Source organism: Balaenoptera borealis, assembly GCF_965194805.1.
Source record: "Balaenoptera borealis genome assembly, chromosome: 14".
NCBI lineage: Eukaryota > Metazoa > Chordata > Mammalia > Artiodactyla > Balaenopteridae > Balaenoptera > Balaenoptera borealis.
The window spans coordinates 27,187,961-27,211,062 of record NC_138875.1 but is presented as its reverse complement, the minus strand read 5'-3'; the positions used below and the strand labels follow the sequence as shown (position 1 = coordinate 27,211,062).

The 23,102-nt window shown below is 44.7% G+C and overlaps 1 protein-coding gene across 10 annotated transcripts in view; it reads left to right on the top strand.

Moving 5' to 3' along the window:
* ARK2N (arkadia (RNF111) N-terminal like PKA signaling regulator 2N) overlaps nucleotides 1-23,102 on the top strand; it is a 110,409-nt gene that overhangs the window by 76,367 nt on the left and 10,940 nt on the right. For 6 of the 10 annotated variants that reach the window (XM_082353355.1, XM_082353353.1, XM_082353352.1 and 3 more), the window contains one exon: nucleotides 59-442. In XM_082353355.1, coding sequence (XP_082209481.1) covers nucleotides 59-248 — 190 coding nt within the window. In that variant the 3' untranslated portion in view covers nucleotides 249-442. Of the gene's footprint in view, nucleotides 1-58; nucleotides 22,127-23,102 lie in introns of those variants that run through there. The other 4 variants (XR_014233937.1, XR_014233938.1, XR_014233939.1 and 1 more) reach the window with 4 other exon arrangements.

The following is a 23,102-nucleotide window of genomic DNA, read 5'->3' as shown; positions in this document are numbered from 1 at the left end:
GAAGCTATATTGCCTTCTGTAGGATTAACCATGCTTTTGCTCTTCATTTCAATTGCAGGTGTGTTCATCCTCGAGGAGGTGTGATTCAGAGTGTTTCTTCCTGGAAGCATGGCTCTGGCACGCAGTATGTTAGCGCCCGGCAAACACAGTCGTGGACTGCTGTGACCCCCCAGCAGCCCTGGGCGTCCCCTGCGGAAGTCGTTGACCTTACGCTGGACGAGGACAGCAGACGCAAATACCTGCTGTAACACAGCGTCCCTGTGTTCCCTCTGCGCCTTCCCTTCCACTTACTCCTCCTCCTCTTTGTGACATGGAAGTTCATGGTCATAGCTTCAGCTTCAGAAGCTGTTTGTGGCATTCGTATAATTGAAGCTCATGGAAAATTGCCCCCTTCCTTTTTTTTTTTTTTAAATTAAAAGAAGTCACTTAGGAAAGTAACTTATCACAGAGAAAAGAATTTCTTCTTTCCCTCAGTAGGAATCTGAGAATGATGAATTTTATTAGACAGCTTCATTTTACTTGGTGACTTTCAATCTTAGGAAACTGCCTTCCTTTTAGAATGATATTTTAATTACCAGGTGAAATGGATTTCAGTTTTTGAATCTTGTATTTATTTTTCTGTGTAATAAAATTAATATGTAGACTTGACCACTGTCAGCCCACCCATTGGCACTCCTACCTTAGGGCATTTGCACACATATTAGTCAGGTCCTTTTTGGCACCTAGTAGGGCATGTGCATTGAAAACCTGTCCTTAAAAATAGAAGACAGAAGTGTTACTTTTCTTTTAGCTTAAGTCTTCTGCCTTCTTTCCTGACTTTGCTCCTGGCTGAATTCCCACAACACAAATAATTGACATGACCCTTTGTGTTTATAAATACTGCTAAGGTGACTTAGTTGATCTCCTTGTTGCAATAATTCATAACTCTGGAAAATATCTCCTTGTGGGGCAGAGGCATTTCAGATAGATAACCCACCATGAGGTTTGGGCATCTGAGGAGAGCATTGAGAGATCCCTTTTCTCCCCCTGGTTTCTTCAAATAATGGGAGAAACAGAACCTGTTACTTAGGTAGAATATGAAAAGTTGTGTGGCTTCTAAGGCTATGGGGCACTTGAAAAATCTGAGAGGGCAGTGCCTTCTTCTATAGCTGGTCTCTCCATAAAGGATGTAATGACAACTGTTTGATACTTGAGTTGAAGTTGACCTGTTGCTATATTTGGGTATTTTTCTCCTCTACCTTCTAAAAGTGGAAAATTCAAAATACATCATAAGAAACCAGATGCAAAACACATTAATGGCCCTGTAGGTTTTACAGTATCTAACAAGAATAACAAAGGGTAGTAGGAGCATCAGGGAATTCAGGAAATGCCGGTGTTGGAGTTTTGTGGCATTAGTTACTACCTTTTTTACTATAACATTGTAGTTACTAGTGAATTATTTTACAAGCAATACCTAGAATTAGAACACTATGTACTGTGCACAGGGAGGAGTGAAGTAATGCTGGCTCAGAAGACCTCACTTTTTGTTTTTCCACAGTTTTTGTCTGCTTTTTTGTTTGCTTTTGTTTCCATTTTTACCATATAATGGGGCTCTAGCCCTTTGCCTCCCTTCCCAAATGCCTTGGTGGCTCTTCCTTATCATAAGAGCATGAGAACTACCATTTTCAGTTTCCACTCAGCGGACACACATTTATACCAAGTGCCTGTTCTGCCTAAGGCGCTGTGGTGGTGCTGTGGGGCTGCTGCAGAGAACAGGACGCCCACCGCACGTGCGTGCGTCCGGCTGCCTGGCTCCGGCTGCCTGGCCTTGTCTCCTGTGTGTGTAAAGACTCGCTTATTCCTTCACCCTTCTTCCTGCTGCTTTCGTTCGTCCGTACACCTCTTCCATGGGAGTGTATTTAAGGATGTGTTCTTTCACCTTCTCTGATAACATCGCATTTGATCTGGCCTCTGTTCTTCATCAACTTTTAATTTTCCTATCATTCTGCTTTTAATAGATCAGGCTTTTAAAGAGATTGTGAATCTCTGGTTTTAGCACCTCATGTCTCAAGTCTCTCACGTGGCCACAATTCTAGACAAAAACCAAAGACCCAGAGGCCAGAGCAAAATAGGACCTTCTGCAGATTCACTACTGGTGTATCCTTGGACCTTCACATTTTACTTTAGGATTAATTTATTGAATTTTACTGTTACACGTTGTTTTTGACTTGAATTAAAATGCTAGACAGAGCAGAAATGTACAATTTCTGGTCTATATTTTCCAGGAAAATCATTAGGGAAAGAATAGAGTGGATTATATGACTTGAAGTTTTTGCAGCTTACTTTCCCCGCCACTATCAGGGCAGAGCCCCATTTTAAAGAACATTCTTGCATTACCTGTTCTTACGTTAGCAGTATGTTTTGTCCAATTCCTTATAGCAGGGGATTTCCCAGTACATATTTTCTTTAGTCCCTAACAGTCATCCTCTAAGGAGAATTCTTTGGGTGTGCTGTGTGCACTGTGGGTTGGGAGCGGAGAGCGGAGTTGTAACCAAGCTCTTTTCTGGCCTTTTGCTTTTATATTGGGTTACACTTTGCCCTCACCTGTCCCTTTTCCAGCACCCTGACTATCTGGCTTGATGCACCAGAACAAAAATTAATATGCAAAAAGCGGGGAGGGGAAGGGATGGTAGAGATAGCTTTTCTCCCTACTAGGTTGGGACTTTTCCACCTACTAACTAACTATAGAGAGACTATGTTTCAACTCTTCTTTCATTGCCAGATCCAGGAGAGTAGGGATGTGGTTTCTGGCAAGGTATTAATGATAAAATTCTGTGGTAAATTTAAAATTCTGACATTTAAAGTTTCTTTTAAGGGGGTCTTTTTTTAACCAAAGTTTTGCATTTGGTAGCATAGACACTTTATGCTTCACCGTCTCTTCAAAGTAATATCTCCACTAAAATGGTACACTTGGGTCGCAGATTGGTTTATGGCACTAACTTGGTTAAGTGCCCCCCTTCCCCCAATTTGAAACCACAGAGCGGTAACTTAGCTATTGCATCAGTACAGCAATATTGATACGTAGCTGTTGCTCGCCAGTAGTTGTCTCTTCATTTTGATGGAAGGGGCCGGACTGAATGGACTCCATTATTCGTAACAATTGAGCATCCCATAAACTCTGCTTTTATTATTATCAGTTGTGAATATGAACCATCTGATTTGCTAATTTAGTCAATTTTTCATTGTTACTTTTAGCAGATTAGCACCATAGGCAATTTAAAAATGCATTTGTTGCCTGCTTTTTATACTGTGTCACAAGGTTTTTGAAAAAGCTGGGAACACAGTATTGTCTTTCAGTTTAAAGGTTTTTTTTTTAAAGGCAAAGAGCTCCCCTCCATCCCTGTTTTTCAGTATGTGTATGATGCGACTTCCATGTATATATAAAAATGATTGCGCCCTAACCAAACTTCCTCAGATTGTGCACTGTTTGTTTAAAATAATCACATATTTTAGTCCAATGCTGTTGTATTTTTTCATTTTATTTAAAACACTACGTACTTCTTATTCTTTTAACAAGTTTTAAAGGGTAGTGATCTTAAAAAAAAAAAAACCACTGGATAACTAGGAAATATTTTTGTTGTTTAAAGAGTACAAAAGTCATTGAAGCCTTTTGCTCCTCTTACCGTGAAAATGAAATGTTAGCCATTGTATGGCTAGGAACCAATGCACTTGGTGGTTAACAGATCTGCTGTTGCTGGAGTGTGAGCGTGGACTTGATGCAGTGACGACAAATCATTGCTTAGAATTAATGTTTTAAAATGTGTGACTCTAGTTTTTAAAACAAAATTTGGTTCTTCTTTACATTCATTATTTAGTTTTTGTTTCCATTTAGTATTTAATGGTCTTTGGAGAAAAAAAAATAATAAAACAGAGTGTTATATATATATTTTTTGGTGCAAGATAAGATTTTCTGTTTTTTGAAATAAGTCTGTAGCATAAAGGTTAAACTATTTTAAGACAAAATAAAATAGAGTGTATTTAAACAAAGATAATTTCTGAGGATTTTTTTTTTCTATCTGCTTCAGTTAATTAGATGGTGCCTGGAGCAGCTCCCAAGTTAGCTTTTGGATGTGAAAGTGAATTACATTTTGTTATCAGATCTTATTGTTAAAGTTGCCTGATTTTTTCCAAGCAACAGCTGTATCCTACTCCTAGAATGTTTTGCAGGTGGCCTTTGGTGTGTTAGATTTAGATAAAAAGAGTTTTGCATTAGCTTTCCTGTAGCCCCCACTTCCCTTTCCAGTTAGAACCAGTGAGATTTCAAAGCTGGCGAAAGGCTCCCTAGTGCTAGGCCCCTTTGCTCCTGGGAACAAAACTCAGCTGACAGTTACTTCCCAGAGACCAACGTGCCAGGGTAAGATGCTGTGACTGTGTGCACTTTGCTCGTGGTTGAAGCAAATACAGGGTGTTTCAAAAATAGCCCAAAGAACTTTCCTCCTAATTTGGTTCTATTTTCAGGTTTTTTATTTGGTTATCAAAATGACAGGAACTACTGCATTAACATCTCATGACTTTTGTAACTTACTTCATGTAAAGGAGAATGAGGAACCAGACTGAGTAAAGCCTGTGTTTATTAAAATACTCACTCCTGGATCTCTCTATGTTCATCAAATTTTTAGTCCTACCTGCACTGGAAAGAGATCTGTTAACAATTAGGAAGTACACTGTTAACAGTTAGGAAGTGTTTTTAGTTTTTGGAAATGGTTCTTTTATGCTACTTTGTATCTGAGACCTAGACATGTTAGTGCCTATGAGAAACTTCTTTTCTTGGGCTCTAGAAGAAAATTTTTTACTTAGGGTCTTGTTTTTGAACCCATTTGCCCTTGGATGCTGCTTTTGAAGAATAGACAAAGCATGAGTAAGTAAAATAATCTGTGGCTAGTACTTAATCTCATTCTGGCTTCCTCTTTCTATTCTTTGCTGGCTTTTGGCCTTGCCTTCCCTTGTTTGTATGTTTTTCACAGTAGATGACAGCTATTTATAACTTTAGTCCAAACAGAAAAATTACATAAATCTTTACAAAATATATAAACATCTCTTCAGCTCCAATTTTGCAATTGAAGTAAGGTGAATTTCTTCTAGGTTTAGGTTTTGTTTTAACCATATTGCTGATCTATGGAGTGATCCTCCTAGGTCACTGGTAGTTACGATTTTCTTTACTTTCTTGACTCAGTGTTTGAGAGCACTGATTTACAGAATTAGAGAAGTTCCTGGGCTATACAGTGGAGCTTTGGCTGGGAGAATATGCCTGGAGCAAAAGAAGGCAGTGTCAAATATTGGAAGGAGCAATGCGCTCAGAAAAAGATGCGGGTGATGGTCATGAACATGATAGTGATGTGGAAAGAGCATCCATTAGCCCAACAGAGGCTGTGACACTGTTGGCTCAGTTCCACTGCCATTGCACTACTTTGCGGGTAGCATGCCTTCTAGGTGGAGATGGCTTTAGGCAAGGATCCCTTTGTGTGATGAGGATTCACCATTTCTTTCTTTCCTTTCTGCCAAGCCTTGAGATCCCATTTGGTAGGTGGATGTTAGTAAAGGATGAGAGCGAGTGCTGGCAGTGAAGTCAACCCTCAGAAAGAAGGTGGCGGCAGCAGCTTGTGTGATCTGCTCATAGATCCTGGCCTTCAGGGTGGGAACACCTCTTGGTTGTAAATTCTGTTGATCTAACTTCTTATTCTTTGGTAAAGGAAACTATTTGGTACCAGTTTTTTCCTTTGTGCTTTGATAATTGACACCTCGAAGGAGTCATTTGTTTCCTTTCCATGGCTGCTCTGTCCTAAGAGTGGGAGGGTGAAGTGTTGTGGACCACTGAGCCCTCACTCTTGTGCTTGAGTCTAAAGCAGGCAAGTGTGACTTTAGGATGGATCTTGGCATCTGCAACAGGAGGGAAATCAGACCAGAGGGTAGAGGGACTGATGTTTAAAAAGCCTGAACCAGAGAGGAGGAGACTCCAGAGAAAGACTATCTGACCGCTAAGGAATTTGATTTCTATGCCTTAAAATGGAGAATTTCTAAGATTTATTTTCCGAGACTGAAAGACAGGACTGTGTTATTTTAGGGAATAATTCATTGTTCTGCAGAGCCGTCGCTTTTCAGGCAGGAATTGAGGAGAGTGGCTCACTCCAGAAAGCTGTTTAAAGGACTACAGTTCTATCATCTCACTTAAGCTTTTGGAAGGCGTTGGATGACTAACGCCCACAAAACCTTGAATTTCTACAAATTCTTTATTTTCAAAGTTTTAAAAGAATATGTATTTCAAAATTTTCACATGGGGGTAAGAAGTGGTACAGATTGTTATCCTGATTTTGCAGATTGGAAGACTGAGAACAGAAGAATAACATATCCAGATTTACATAGCTCGACTTAGCAAGAGTAGATTTTTTCTATGGTCCAAATTAGGACTTTTTAGCTTTAAGAAAAACAAAACCTCTTTTTTCCACCTGTTTTTTCCTTCATTGTTATTGCTGCTGATTCTACTTTGTTCTGGCCTGAGAAGAATTGGAAGAAGCCTTCCTGAGAAGGTAATGTTTGATTGGTTCCCTTTTTTCTTGGGCAAGTGGTCACAGATTTTAAACATCAGAGCCACACACCTGCATATGCCTCTCAACTCAACTCAGGAATGGCCTTGGAAACTTTTCCCGTAGATAGATTCCCTGTCTCATAGTTTATGGAACAGGAAAATGTGGATGGTCAGTAAACATAAAAAAGATGCTCAGGCTCACTACTAATTATGGAAATGCAAACTTACATTACAGGACACCATTTCACATAGGCAGAATCAGATAGGAATACATTTAAATACAATAAGGAGGCAGGACAATGGCAATTCACCTGTCTTCTTGTATGAGCATAATTTGCTACAATTATTTTGGAAAACAGTGGAATTGTCTAGTAAACAATTATTTTGGAAAACAGTGGAATTGTCTAGTAAAAAGCTGAATATGTGTATACCTCAAGCTATGGACTGAAGGTTTGGGTCTCCCCTCCCTCCCATTCATATGTTGAAACTCTGCTCCCCAGTGTGATGTTATTTGGAGGTAAGGCCCTTGGGAGGTAATTAAGAGATCCTAAGGGTAGAGCCCCCATGATGGGGTTAGCGCTCTTATTAGAGGAGGAGGAGACCTCAGCCTTACATGTAAGACACAGTAAGAAGGCAGCTGTCTGCAAGCCAGAAAGAGGGCTCTCATCCAAATCAGACCATGCTGGCGCCCTGATCTTGGACTTGCAGCCTCCAGAACTGTGAGGAAAAAAAAAAAAAAAAGCCCGTTGTTTAAGCCATCTACTCTGTAGTATTTTGTTGTGGCAGCCGGAGCTGACTAAGACACCCATGACCCAGCAGTTACACTATCTGGGATGATCCCCGTGAGCAACTTTTAAACTGTGGTGGTAGCCTAGGTAGGGAAGTCATGAAATCAGTTCAGTGTCTGTAAACCATCTTTTGTTTATTTAAGGAAATATTAACAACATAGAAATAACAGGAGACAATATTGTTACATGAAACTTTTGTTATATACTGATAAACATCTACACACAAACATATGTATGTGTGCATAGGGTCAAGATATAAAATGTATTTTATTTATTTTTACTGTGGGTTGCAGTAAAAAGATATGGAAAGCCCTGGTTCTAGAGAAACTGGTTTACGTGCTCAGAAATGTTTAGTGTCATTTTTCCCCAGTTTTTGGCTATTTCAACATGGATGTTCATCTATAGGATGGATAAACATTGTGTTTGTAGAAGGTGTAGCCACTGTGAAAATTAATGAACTAGAGCAATATTTATACACTTATATTAGTTATGTCAACATGGATAAACCTCAACACTGTGGAGTGGAAAAAAAGCAAGTTGCACAATCTGTACTACATGATGCCATTTATATGAAGTTCAAAAAGACAAAACAATACTACATATTGGTAAAAAATTGATACACACATAATAAGAGTATAAAGAAATGCATGAGAACAATAAACACCAAATTCAGAGTAATGTTTGCCTCTGGAGAGGGAGGTAAGGAGGGGACACGGGGACTTCAACTTTACTGGCAAAATTTCTTAAGCTGGGTAGTGGGGACACAGATGTATGTTATTATTTGTACCTTTATGTATATCTTAAATATTTCATAATAAAAATTGTTCTCTGTCTCAAGCAGAAGGAATAAAAGCTCTTTATGACGTTCCAGATGATATTAGTGGAAATGAGTAAGATCTGAAGCTGATTCCTTTTAGATACCCTCAATACTTTTTGGATATGTCACCATAAGCAACAACAAAAAATAAATTTGATAAATTGGGCTTTAACAAAATTAATTTTGTGCTTCAAAGGACACCATCAAGAAAGTAAAATGATAACCTGTGGAATTGGGACAAAATATTTGTAAATCCTATATCTGATAAGAGACTTGTATCTAGAATATATAAAACTCTTTCAATTCAATAATAAAAGACAAAAAACCCAATTAAAAAAAATCTGAGTAGACATGTCTCGAAGGAAGATACACAATTGGTCAATAACACATGAGAAGATGCTCAACATCATTAGTCATCAGGGAAATGCAAATCCAAACCACAATGAGATATCACTTCACACCTACCAGGATAACTAGAATCAAAAAGTCAAATAACGGCAACTGTTGGTAAGGAAGTAGAGAAATCAGAAGCTTCATACATTGCTGGTGGGAATGGTCCAGCCGCTTCGGAAAACGATTTGTTCCTCAAATGGTGAAACATAGAGTTTCCATGTGACTCAACCATTCTATCCCTAGGTATACACCCAAAAGAAACGAAAACATATGTCCACACAAAAACTTGTACACAAATGTTTATAGCAGCATTATTCATAATACCAAAAGGAGGCAACAACCCAGATGTCTTATCAGCTGATGATGCTTTATGCTACAGCATGGATGAATCTTGAAAACATGTTAAATGAAAAAAGCCAGTTACAAAAGACCACCACATATTCTTTCGTTTATAGAAAATGTCCAGAATAAACAAATCTATAGGAACAAAGAATAATGATTGCCAGGGGCTGGGGGGAGATGAAAGGAGGGAGTGATTGCTAATGGGTAAGAGGTTTCTTCTGGGGGTGAAGAAAATATTCTAAAATTCCATAGTGGTGATGGCGCAGCACTCTGAATTACACATTTTACAAGGGTGAATTTTCTGGTATGTGAATTACATCTAACTAAAGCTGTTACTAAAAAAAAATTACCAATTACCTCAGGGTACCATGCTTTAAGCTGCTAATACCTTGGCATGAATGGGTGCCACACGGTGCAGAAAATGGATTTAGATAGTTGGGGCATAATGAGGAAGTTTCAACCCAGCTATGAAAAGGGATTCAGGAGACCAACATGACGGTAATTGAAGCCAGGCACGACCAACTTTCTCACTGGGTGTGGCCTGCCCTGACCCTGAGATGCAACTTTAGGAGGGGATCTACCCTCCGTGGAGAGAGGTGTGGCTTGCTGAGGGTGAAGATTTTTCAGAAAGAAACCAACCGTTCCCCACTGAAATGTAAGTGCTTGCCCTCAAGGCAAGGTCAGGACCATTTCCTGTGAGCTCCCGGGACCTGCCCCTGGTTTTTGCCCAGAAAGTTTACGGCCACCCTGAGAGACCAATTCTGATAGCTGACATCCTGCCAGAGTGGCCCTGACTGCATCGTTTGAGCGGTGAGTCACATGGGGTTAGAGTGGGGGCAGTGTCTCGCTGGACATGCCCCTGCCCCCTGGGAGACTCTGCTGGAACTACTTCCACGCTCTCTCTTGGTTGCCAGCTCCTGAGAGTCACTGTCACTGCTGAGAGTTTGTGGTGTCCTTCAGGGCTGCTGGGGCAGGAAACATGTTAGGACCTTAGTTTTATGCAGTGCTGGGTAGTACCTCTCCTCTTACATCCAGTTGGTAATTTTCCACTTCCCAAAGTAGATGGCTGAATTCTACTGATTAGCTCTTTGGGCTCTTGGCAGAGTCCATTCGTTTGTTGTGACATTAAAACTGTATACCATTGAAAATGTGAACCTTTCACTCAGCGGTGAAATATGCAAACTCTTCAGCACAGGCACCAACCAATCAGAATTAGCACTGGAAGTAGGGCTGGCACAAGCTCCTGTGGCAGGTACAGGATTTACCCTCTCATCGCTAGACTGCAGACCCTGGGGAGCGACCAGGGCGGTGGGAAGGGCACTCCAGGCAGCTCTGGGCAGGGGCTCTTTGCCAACTGTGATTGGAAATGTGGCATTATTTTAACAACTGATAGAACCAAAGTAGTGTATACTGTCAGAGAGTCAGTCTTGCATTCACCGAACCTGTCTGTGCCTCGAGTTCCTAACTCATAAGATGGGGATGAGAGTACCCGCCTTATGGGATTGTCATAAGGAGTAAATTAATGGGGGCCATCAGTCGACGCCATCCATCAGTCTCACCAGCTTTGCACCAGTCAACATTGTTTGGCTAGCTCAGCCGGGAAGCATGTAGACCAAATTAAACTTGTCTGTAGGCTACTAACAATCTTACAGCAGCAAAGTTAAACCCTTACAGCATTTTTTTCAGAAGTGAAATACTTCAGAGAAGGCAATCAGCAGTTTGTTTATGTGATAACTGGCATGGGGTGGTGAAAAATAAAATGTCCCAAGGTCTGCCTTAACTGCTAACAAGCTGTGTGACCTACCAAGGTCATCCTCCTCTCTGGATCTCAACTTCTTCACCTCTGAAGGGCCTGCCACTTGCAGGCCTACCACTGTGGTGGGGTGGGGCAATGAAATAAGGTAATAGAATAGTATAGGATGATTCAAAGCACTTTAGAAGTTTTAGACCCAAATGACTGTGGAAGCAAGGCTGTAATGGAAGTTAGCACATTGGGCCAGACAAGTGGGGGACTGTGGCACACTGGAGAGAGCATATGCTTTGTCCAAAGCGGAAAGCTGTGACTTGTCATGAGAGGATACAGGCTTGATGTTGCCAGATCTGTGGATTTTTTAAGAGAAGACATCTGGATTTTAAAAACGTATATGTGAAATTTCTGATTTATAGACAGTCTTGTGTGGCCATGGTCGGACCTCCTGAGTATACAGCTTGAATACAACTTGGTACAGGAGTACTCCCCTCAGTCCTTCAGGAATGGGATAAAATGTGACAAGCCCGGGGTGGTCCAGTGCACTGACCCTTATTTTGTAGAGGCTGCTGAGACTTCCGAGCTCCAGGTGCATCTCTGTTGTAAAGGACAGAGGATACCTCAGGGAGCTGTGGTCACTTCCCATCCTTGGTCTCGTGCATTGCCTGAGTTCATCTCTCTGGTTGGCTAGACAGTCAACTGAAGAGAATAGAGGCCAATTTTGTGTCATCAGTCTCACCAGCCCTGTAACCTAAATCAATCCTATTTGATCTAGCTCAGCCAGGGACTGTGTGGGCCAAATAAAACTTGTCTGCAGGCCTGATTTAGCCTGCAGGCCTGATTTAGCCCGCAGGCTGCCAGTTTGCTACCTCTGTACGATGCAGATTTCACTGGTTCAGCAAATACTAAATACTTGCTATGTGCTAGGCACTGGGCCAGACTCCAGGGACATAAAGGTGACTGGAAGTCAGTCTTCACCCTCAAGTAACTTTGTCTGGTGTAACAAACCATTGTCACAAAGCCTGACAAGTGCTGAGACAGAGCTCAATGCAGTGGGAACAAAAAGAAGGCTCCCTGAGCCAGCTTTCGGGTGGAGTGAACAAATGGAGAAGGAGCTCCTGCAGAAGGTGATGGTGAGCTAAGTTTGCAGGATGGGTAGGAACTATGAGGTCAGGGGAGGTAGAAGGTGGAGGGTGTGGGTGGGTGCTGTTCCAAAGCTCAGGCAAAGCATGGAAGTGAGAAAGCATGGCTCATAGAGGAACTGCATTTTGGGGGAAAGGGGGTGTATGGTGGGGAGTAAGCTGGAGATATAGTTGGGAGCCGCGAGGCAAAGGGCCTTGAATGCCTCACTAACATCTCACAGATGCTCTAGCTGTTGGTCTCCACTACTAGAACATGTATATTACTCTGTAAAAGCCTGCATTTTGAGGCAGAAAATGAACATCTAAACACATACATGCAATGGAGGTGTACCTCTGGAATGATGGGAACACTAAAGTATTGTATGGAGGGGAGGAATAAGAGCAGCTCTTCCTGGCAGTAAAATGGGGAGTGAATTAGAGGAGAATGGAATTGGAAGTGGGGAATATGATTAGGAAGCTTCCGCAGGAATTGAACAGATAAGAGAACAAGGCTGTATCAGGTGGTGGGAAGGAGAAAAGGGAGGAGAGGTCAGAATGAAAAAATCAATTTAAGAGGTTGACTCTGGAGGACTTGGTTACAGAGTGTTGGGGGTACTCAGCATGTGAGTGAGGAAGGAGGAGTCAGGAAGAGAGGCTCCCAGGTTATTACATCCACTGAGTAGGAAATGCAGAAAAGGGATCAGGTGTGGAGAATGTAGCAGAGGTTTTTGGGTGTCCCATGTCATAGACCTCTAAGATGAGGACAGGTTATTGCACTTTGTACTCTCTGCCTCAAGAAGGAGACATAGCACTTGGTGGACCTCTTTGGCTTTGGGACACAATACATACCATATTTGGAAGTACCGTGCCCGCCCATTCATTGAGCGACTTAGAGCAAGGAAGGGCTCTGCAGCAAACCCAGCCTACAATGCAAGCTGCGTTGCTGCTTGGACCATTATGATACAGCAAATCCAGTGGTGCTAGAGGCACTCCTGGTGGATTAGAGTACAGTGCGGAGTCTCTGGCAAGCCCCAGTAGGAGGGGTGTATTATGGATCCTACAGGCTTTGGAGCAAGGCTATGCCTTCTGCAGTAGCGAGCTATTAACCATTTGAAAAGCAGCTCCCAGCTTGCTCTTGGGCCCTGACCGTGCAACATCAAGTGACCAAAACATCAGCTGCCCATCAGGAGCTGGGTCTTGTACCATTCACATTATGAATCCAGGCAGGCCCAATGGCAGTCCAATCTAAGATGGAAGTAGTGCATCTAGGACTGGGCAGAAGGCCAAGGGGCACAGGTAAGCTGCACAAATAGGCTAGCTGCACAGGCTTCTTCCTCAGACCTCCAAGGCAACCCCCCTGTTGTACAGATGACTCTCCCACAGTTCACACCAAGCATTTTCTTGTGACCAGCTGCTGGAGGAAGAAAGATCCCAGGCCTGGTTCAATGTGTTGGTGTTAGTCAAAAACAGACTGCTGGTTTCACTAAAGCCCCAGTCAGGGTAGCCCTGAAGGACAGTGGTTAGTGGAACCTCTCACAGTGGGCAGAACTTCTAGAAGTATACCTGTCCATCAGTGTGGTCTAGAACGAGAAGTCTGTATTCCATAAGGATATGTGTTTTGAGCAGTGACAAAGGGCTTGGTTGGTCGGTCAGGCCTGAAAGGAAAAAGAGAAGAGAAACAAGGAGGTCTGGGGAAGCGGCATGTGAGTGATCCTATGGGAGTGGGCACAAAGCGTGTGGGTCTTTATTATGTTCCTGCTAATGTTTGTCAGAGAGCACCCGGCACAGAGGAGGTGCTGAACAGCATGATGCCCTGTGGAGGTCAGCCTTGTCCTCAGCCAGCCGGGGCTTGCACGATGAGCCCACGAATAGGGTAGCCGTGGCGAGGCATGGAGGCGAGGCATGGAGGCGAGGCATGGGCCCAACAGCGTGAGCTCCCTCTCAAGGTGGCTCTGGTCACTGCCATTGCTGACTGGTCTGTCAGCACAGACACAGGCCCTGGGTCCTTGACCAGCCAGCTACTTGGCCCCTTCCACCTTGGAAAGAGCAGCGAATCCACCTTCCTGGGATTGATACCTATTCTAGCGTTCATCTGAGGGTTCACAAAGTACCTGATTTATTTACATATGTCGCCTCATAACATCACATCTGACTAAGAGCCCCATCTTACAGCAAAGGAAGTGTGACAACGGGTACGTGATCACAGAATCCACAGGTCTGGTATATACCAAATCGCTGGAAGCCGTGGACCTAATAGGATGATGGAATGGTTTGTAAAAAACTCAGCTAACGTCCCAGCTCAAGGATGACACTAGGGTTAGGTGCTGTCATCCAGAATAGAGCTGATCTATGGCACTGTGTCCCCGGTTGCTAGCATACACAGGTCCAGGAATCAAAGGTGGATGTAGAATTGGTCCCTCTCCCCATCACTCTCAGTGGTCCACTTGTACCAGGTGAGAGGATGTCTGGAACTCAGGAGATTCACTCAGGAATATGTCTAGAACTCAGGGCTTCCATGCCTGGTGACATCAGAAGAATAGGCCCTTGCAACAACTATGGCCTGACAAGGCCAAGTCCATTGAGGTCTCAGCCCTCTCAGGGATGTAGATCTGAGTCACCCCATCAGGCAAGCAACCTAGACCAGCTGACAATGAGGAAAATCTGGAATAGGTAGTGGAGAAGGAAGATAATGATCAGCAGCGTCAGCCTCTAGACCTGCTGCAGCTGTGAGTTGGGTTGTAACTTGTCCCACTAACTCTCCTGCACAAAGCATTTTCATTGGAACAATTACGGCTGGCCACTACCTTGAGGCCTCAGTGACTGAATAGACTTAATGTGGGGGCATAAGTGGGTCCGACTGGTGCAGAGGGCAGATGGAATAGACTATTTGGGGTGCCTTGCATCGCATCCCCTTCATCAGTCTGATTTTAGCTGCAGCCGTGATAGTTCGTGAGCTTAGACTCATGCTGACAGCACCCCCAATTTAAGCACATGAGTGCACCATTCTGATATCTATTCTAGAGCCTTCTTCAAAGCCACAGAGGTCTGTTTGGCTTGCATAGCTCAAACACAGCCCAGAAGTTGGGGGAGCTAATGGCCCTGGAACAACCCTCTGCCGTGGAGGATGGGAGCCAGTGGGGGGATGCTCCTTCCTCACCTGCCCTAGGTGGGGGACAAATGCCCAGACTCACATTTTTTGCGGTGGCGGTTAGACAATTCTGGGAGGCATTCCGCATGCTTCTTAGGAGAGCCCAGTGGAACTGAGCCCCCACTGCTCACAGCAGTGACTTTGATGTTGGACCTTGTATTGGCTTTTCCTCCTTTGCTCTCCCTCCTCCATTCCTCCCTCCTGTTTCATGAGACCACCTCCTAATTAAACTGCCTGCACCTGAGTGCTTATCTCAGGCTCTGCTTCTGGGAGAAATCTAAACTAAGATAGGGAGGAAGAGGCTGAGTTCACTCTGAACTTGACATGCTGTAGAGACATCCAGTGGAAATAGGCATCAGGCAGAGGCCGTATGACTTTTGGAGATGTAGACTTACATATTAGCATACGGTGGCAGATAAAAACCACAGCCACCTCTCCCTTCCTCCAAAAAAAAAAAAAAAAAAAAGTAAGAGGCCAGTGGAAGAAAGGCACCCTTCTAGGGCAGTGGTTCTCATCCAGGGGCCGTTTGACAACACCTGAGGTCATTTTTAGTTGTCCGCAATGTTGGGGTGGGGGATGGGAGATCGATGCTACTACTGGCATCTAGTGAGTAGAGGCCAGGGATGCTGCTAAACATCCTGCAATGCGTAGGTCAGATCTCCATACAAAGAATGGTCCAGCCCCAAATGTCAATAGTGCTGAGGTTAAGACACTGTTTTAAGAAGCTTGCAAAGGAGCTGTGGTAGGAAGAAAACCAGGAGAGAGCAGTGCTGTGAAAGCCAGAGCTTCCTAGGGCCAGAAGGGCCAGCAGGTCAGTGCTACAGAGGGACAGGAGAGGTAGGAACCGATAATTGTCTATTTAGTTTAGCAACAAGGACATTTACTAATGTAGTTTCATCAGCGATATGGGGGCAGAGGTCAGTCTGGTGTCAGGGAAGGAGGACTGGAAGGCAGTTAGTGAAGACAAGGACAGACTCTTTCCAGGAGCTTTGAGATGAACAAAAGGAAGGGGTGTTGGGATGAGCTACAAGGAGCTATAGAGTGGAGGAAGAGCTATAAGAAGATATTGGAAAGACAAACACCCTGTAGATGCTGATGATAAAGAACAAGAAGGGATTTGGAAAGGGCCATCTGCAGGGGAGAGGTAGTGGGGTAACAGGCTATGAATAACTACTTGTTGATTGATTATATACGGTCATTTAGTGCATTGCGATTTGTATTGCTCTGCTCTCCCGAAAGTCTCCTTGGCGAATTCCCTGGCAGTCCAGTGGTTAGGACTCCGTGCTTCCACTGCAGGGGGCACAGGTTTGATCCCTGCTAGGGAACTAAGATCCCGTAAGCCGCATGGTGCAGCCAAAAAAAAAAAAAAATCTCCTTGGGGAGTTTGTCTGTTTTCTTGCCTGGTAGTTTTCAGAGGTGAGCACAAGGCTATTGAGGATACTCAGGTTCCCCCAGGATGTCAGCTGAGCCCGTCCTCTGTGGAGTGCCTGTGGAAATCCCAAGTTCCCTTCAAGATATTTACGGACTTGGGTTTTAGGTTTTGGGGGTCACCTCTGTCTCTTGGTTCCTGTGTCTGTATGTGCACGCCCTGTTCTGCCATGGATTTAAGCTTGAACATGAACTCCTTCTCTCATTCTACAGAAATCACCCCACACCAAACATTTGGGCGTGTGGCTGCGTCTGGGTTCTTGCAGTGCCCACACCTGCGCCATTTGGTAAGCACCTTGCACTTCCTCTTCCCTTCCCTGCTCCTCATCTGTCTCCTGAAAATTGCCCTCATCTCCAAATCCTTCTCGCCCTGTATACTCAGCCCTCCTGAGCTCCCAAGCAGGCGTAGCTCAGATCATCCTGGTGCACGGTAGACAAGAATGCTTCTCTTAGATTCATCCTCCAGCAGAAAATGGTTATGGCTTAAAATTGTGAAAATGTGCTTTCTGTAAGACTGCAGACTCAGTCTTAGAGGGTTTGGGGACCTCTAAGATTTATGCCCAAACCCACGACAGTGACTCACTCTAAACCAGGAAAGCCCCATTCTTCAAGACTATTGTGTCACCTTGTATCAGCTCCTCCAGCGACAGTGCAGGAGCAAAGCTAGAGGCGAAGAAGAGGCCCGGCTGGGAAAAGAGTCCCAATTACCTTGACTTCCTCCTCTGTCTCCAGAGTGCTGGCCTAGAAGTCAGCAGGCCCAGCTTCTGGAACTTGTTCCTCATCAGCCTCGTGATCTTAAGCCTCGGTGTTCTTGTCTGTAAAGTGAGGATAATAAGGGAGGAACAAAGACTTGATGAAATAGGATCTATGAATATCTGCCTCATAGTAGCTACTTAATATGTTCTAGATGCCACGTCTCCCTCTGCTTTTTGCAATCCATTTCTTGCCTGGGTGCTCAGAATTATTAGCTAAGTGTTTCGTGACCCTAGACAACTTCCTCTCGGGTGGGATGCAAGATCTCAGCGTGCCCCCAAGAGCTTCCACTCTCCCTGGGGAGATGAGAGCAGTCAGAGCACAGGGAAGACAGTATGGGACTGATAACATTTCATTAAATTTTTTATTGAAAATTTTTTTTGTATTTTGAACTCCCATGAGGCAATAGGCGCTGCTTTCCACACCTACTCACCAAGTCAAGGCCAGGCCACCCCCAACCTCACGGAGGTGGAGGCTCCTGGTGCAATACTGGCAGTGCCCAGCAGGGGCCGGCCTAGCTCTTCTCGGGCTGAGAGCCGCAGACGGAGATTTGATGGAGACTCTGCCTCTAAGAAAGGGTTTTGCAGACTTTTTGGACCATGATCCACAGTAAGACATGCATTTTACCTCACGACCCAGCATAGGTCTGCGCACACGTGTATTTTGCTAAACAATACTTACTCTTACTACCTGGGTGCATTCTGATCTAGTTTGTTCAGTTCTGTCCTGGATTAGATCAGTTGAAAAATACCACTCACAGCTACCAATAGATGGAGACCTATACTCTGAAACTCACTGGGAATCTAAGATGGGGGAGTGGGGACAGCATGTGGTGGGGAGATTAGGGGTCACCTAGGAAAGGACCCCTCGGTACAGCCGTTGAAAGTGTGAGCCTGGGGCTGCCACGTGTGATCCCAGCTCTGCCCTTTTCTCCATCTGTGGCCTGAATGACTTACTCCACCCCTCTGTGCTCAGTAAAAGACAGCACTGGTTATAATAACAGCTCCTTTCCCACTCAGAAACAAGGATGGCTGCAGAGTGCCAGTCAAAGCTTGCCTGATGTCTCGTGGGTTCATTGATTTAACATGTGTTGACACCTGTCACTGAAGATAATGGAGTAGAAAGCTCCTGGCCTGGCCAAGGTGGCCAAGAAGCACACAGACGATGACAACAGATGTGATGGGTGCAGAGGTGGTGATGAGCACTGAGCACTCTGGGAACACGTGGGTATCTGGAGGACTCCTTAGCTTAGGGCCTCTCCAAGCGTGATCCCGGGGCAGCAGCAGAGCTCAGGAACTTGTTAGAAATGCACATTCTCAGGTCTTAAACCAGGTATATGGAATCAGAAAGCGGGGGTGGGCCTGGCTATCTGTTTAATAAGCCCTCCTGGCAATGCTGGTGAATATTCCAATTTGAGAAGGACTGCCAGTAGTTAGCTGACTTGGCTGCACCTTAGAGTCATCTTGGGGGCACCCAGAACCAATCTGATCACATCTGGGAGTGGGAGTCAGGCATCAGTAGTTTTAAAAAAGATTCCCAGGTGATTCCAATGTGTAGCAAAGTAGGGCAACCACTGCCCCCAGCCAAACCTATGGGGTGGGGCATCTGAGAAAGCTTCCTGGAGGGGGTGCCACGTAGGCAGAAGCCTTAAATGCAGTGGGGGCTTGTGTGTAAACTTGGGATGGAGGGCTGATGGGGGTTCCTGGTGCCCATAGAAGTTTCCAAAGGGACCATAATCTAGTTTGAAGAAGCTGGGCTCTGGAGACAAGCCATCTGGGTGTGAATCACACTGCACACTTACTGACTAGTGTGACCTCAGGCAAGTCATCCCAACAGTACGAAGTGATGTTTCTTGTATGTGCTTAATCCTCACAGCGACCCCATATCTTGGGAGCTTAGTGTGACAAGATGTGACACTGGAGAGATGGGAGAACAAAGCCACAGAAGGCGCTATCACCATGCTCTTGACCTGAAGGCCCTGGGAAGCCACTGGAGAGTGTCAGTGCAGGGGAAGCGTGTGGAGATGTGTGTGGAGAATGTGCTAGAGAACAACATGCCTGGAGGAGAGTGGTCAGGGAGGGGGCTCGTTGCCACCACACAGGTCAGACATGACGGTGGCCCGCCGGCCAGAGGGATGATAGAAGACCTGTCAAGATGGTGAAATAGGCAGGACTTGGAGGTGAGGAAATGGCCCATTTCTGGGCTCGACGAACTGGGTGGTCCGTGTGCAGAGTTGGGGAACCCCCTACACCCAGCCCTACCACTAGGCTTCCTATTTGTTCTGTAGATGGAGGGCTGGAGATAGGCATGGTCAGAGTGGGCCTTTTGACACCGTGGCCCCCTGCCTCTCCACCCCACCACACACATACTTCCTGACAACGGTTTGGGCATCTTAGAGTCATTCCTTGGCTGAAGGCCGTGAAGGCCCGTCCAGGCGGGTTGACTTCTTGTCACTGAATGTGTCATGCATGTTCCCACCCCCAGGCCGTGGCCCATGCCTCCCCCTCTCCTCCCTCTCAGAATCCTGCCTTCAGTCCATCCTCCTCCACAGACACACTCCAGGGCTTGCGTCCTCGAAGCCCTCCTAAGCACAGAGACTGTCCTGCAAAGGACAGCATCCCATATGTGCCACTCAGTCCTGTTGTCAGGCCTGCACCTGTGGCACCTGAAACAGAGGCACCTGGAGTCTGAGGAGGGTCTGCACGCCTTTGCCTCTCCCACCAAAACTGGCCCAGTGTTCTGCCGAGCAGATGTGCGGGTAAGGCCCCCTGATTGGGTTGAGAGGAAAACACTGGAAACAGAATTCAGTTACTGGCCAGGAAGGCCTTGTTGAGAATTAGATTATCAGAATTGTCAGCTGAGGACTCGGGCCCTTAGAGGCTCAGTGGGAGAGAACAGAAGGTGGAAACTTGAGAGTGTCATCCTGCTAGGGTCTTAGGGGGCTGGGCACATCCCTCTGGTTTCTGTGATGTGGTCCCTTCTTCATCCTGAAGTGAGAGGTGGAGACAGCTGGGCCCTTGGTGCATCCCTGCCTAGCCCCCTCCAAGGCAACTTCTCCCAGCGGCTGGCCATGGAGGTGACGGGTGCTGCCAGCTCCCAGCAAGGGACAGAACCAGGGGCAGTGTTCAAGAAAGACCAATTAGCTGCTAAGGACCCACTGACTGTGCCTAAGGCCATGTTAGGTGCTGCCCAGGAGGTGCCAGAAATATTAAGACCAAAGTTCCAGAAACAATAAGAGAATGGTACAAAGTGAAGAGCTAAATTGTGTAACACAGATGCTAATACCTGGGGGATAGGAAGTGAGAGCTCAGACTTTGGACCCAGACAAACCTGAGCTTGTTCACCAGCTAAGGGATACTGAGCAACACAGGAACCTAAACTTCTCTAAATCTCAGTTTCCTCATCTGCTAAATGGGGGTGATAATAGCACCTGTTATTCAGGTGATTAAAAGTTTAATTATATATATTCAAAAGTATGATACAGTGATTAATTGATACACATGATAAAGAATGTAAAGTCTTTTAGCCAAGTGTATGGCACAGAACAAGTTCTAATAAGTGGTAGCTATTGCTATTGCTGCTGTTTCCTTCTGGTTATGAGTCATTACAGGAGTTCAGGAAAGGGCGAATCCACTGAATGATCCTGAATGGCCTGAAGAGGCAGGACTTGTAGGATGGGTTAGAGAAGAGAAGAAGGACTAACAAGCCAGAGGGAGCAAAATGTCCTGATTTTCAAAAAGAGAATAATGTGGTTCCTGGGACATAAGCTTAATGTCACTCAACAGCATTCTAGAATTATTCAACAGATGGTCTGGGAGCACTTTACAGAGAACCATACTCATTCCAGAATTAATTCATTAAATCATGTCAAACCCAAATCCCCATTACCAAAGGATTTTTTTTCAATCATTCAACATATTTAGTGTTAGCATGTTAGGAAAAGCAAAGGTTATCTTGGCAAGCACTGAGTGAAGCTTCCCTTGCTGTCCGTGTGGACATGAGAGAGACACGTGAGCAAGGTGAGGCAGAGTGAGGTGAGGTCTGTAACAGTATGAACAGTTTTGCCCCAAGAGCTGGACCAGTGGATGGCTGTCAACCTGGAGCTCTGTCCCCGGTGGCAGCCACGGGGCTCTGGTCCAGCCACTGAAGAGCCAGAGGAACACGTGGTGGGAGGGAGGACACAGTAGAGTCTTTGTGGCACTTAAGGATTCAGCTAATTAGGAGCAAAAAATAATAGCAGAACAGCAGAGAAATCACATTTTATGCTAAATGTTTTTTTCTAATGGGATAATATAAGCTCATGGTAGAGAATCTGGAAATTATAGAAGATCAGGAAGATGTACCTAAAAGATACCTGTAATTTCCCTGAATGGCATAGTTTAATAGTATGACTAAGAAGAATGATGGTAAGAATGGGAATTCAGGGGATACCTAAGATAAGGAGAGCTCAGGATTGTTGAACCTAGAAAAGGGTTCATGCTGTATCAATCTTTGAAGAGTGGACAGGCTAACAGGAAGAAAGTGTGGGCTCTCCTGTAGTGTTCCAGAGAGCAGAACTAGAACACAGAGGCTCCCAGAGGCCCATCTCTGCTCACCAAGAATGAAAGCGCTGTCAAAGAAGCGCCCCCCAGTGGACAGGCTGCCTTGGGAGGGAGAGGTTCCCGCTCATCGGGAGTATTTAAGCGGAAGCTGGTTCTTAGGCACTCTCTTCTCTGAACGTTAACGAAGACCCCTTGCCCTGCTCTGGTCCCTTTCACCTCTCAGATTTGTGTGTCTAGAAGTGAAGACATGGAGGCAGAAGGAAATGTGTTATCACTGAGAGAAGAGAGCATGTTGCAAAATGCTGTGCTCTCAACTTCGTTGAAAGAAGAAAGTTAAGCATGTGTTCGTTGAAAAGAGATGGCAAGAAAATGAACATTAATGTTTGTACTGTGCTTTGGTTTGTTTTGGCTTTCCCAACTTTTCTACAATTGACCTGTTTAAAATACAGTCAATGTCATGTTAAAGTACAGTAAATGTGTCTCTTACATGTGTGAGGCTACTTTCTTTTTTCTTTTTTCTTAATTTTTTGGCTGCACCGTGCAGCATGTGAGATCTTAGTTCCCTGACCAGGGATCAAACCTGTGCCCCTCACTTTGGTAGCACAGAGTCTTAACCATTGGACTGCCAGGGAAGTCCGAGGCTACTTTCTTTACTGAAACAGTAAACTAGGGAGGAGGTAAGAGGGAAGAGTCTAGATAAATATTTAGGGCGGGGTTGATTGTAGAAGGCCTTGAAAGTCAGGAAGACTGTTTAGGTTTGATGGTCACTACAATGGCAATGACAAGGTCAGCAAATGACTATTTGCTGGGCCAAACTAGGACTGATAATTGGACAGATAACAGCCTATTTGTGGGGATGAGAGGACAGAATACAGTATCTGAAACTGCAAAACTCACAGAAAAGCATTATCACAGTAGGAAGCCTTATGGAGTCCTTAAGGGAGTGATACTCATTTGCTGATTCATTCATTCAGTTGAGTATCATTTATTAAGCCCTATCTGTATGCCAGACGCTGTGCTATGTGCCTGATGCAGTTAGGTCCTTTGAGAGCTGAGTGCAGGACACACTAGAAGATAACATGGGGATAAAATGTCCTATTAGATGGTCCCTGCAAATCTAGGTGAGATGTTCTGAGTCTCAGGAGTTGGGGTGGTGAGAATCAAAATTCTAGTGATACTTAGAGATAGTCTTTGCTTGCCTTGCAGTTGCACTAAGGGTCTTTTTCAGCACTTTGAACAGGGCAGAGTGCACAGCAGGCGCTCAACAAACATGTGGCGAGTAAATGAGAATGTGGCGGAAGAAGGGCTTGCAGTCACTTCACGAATACAGTCATCCCTCTGTATCCGTGGGGTTGCTCAAATCTCTTACATAAAATGGTGTAGTAATTGCATATAACCTACGAACACCCTCCCATATATTTTAAATCATCTCCAGATCACTTATACTACCTAATACAATTTA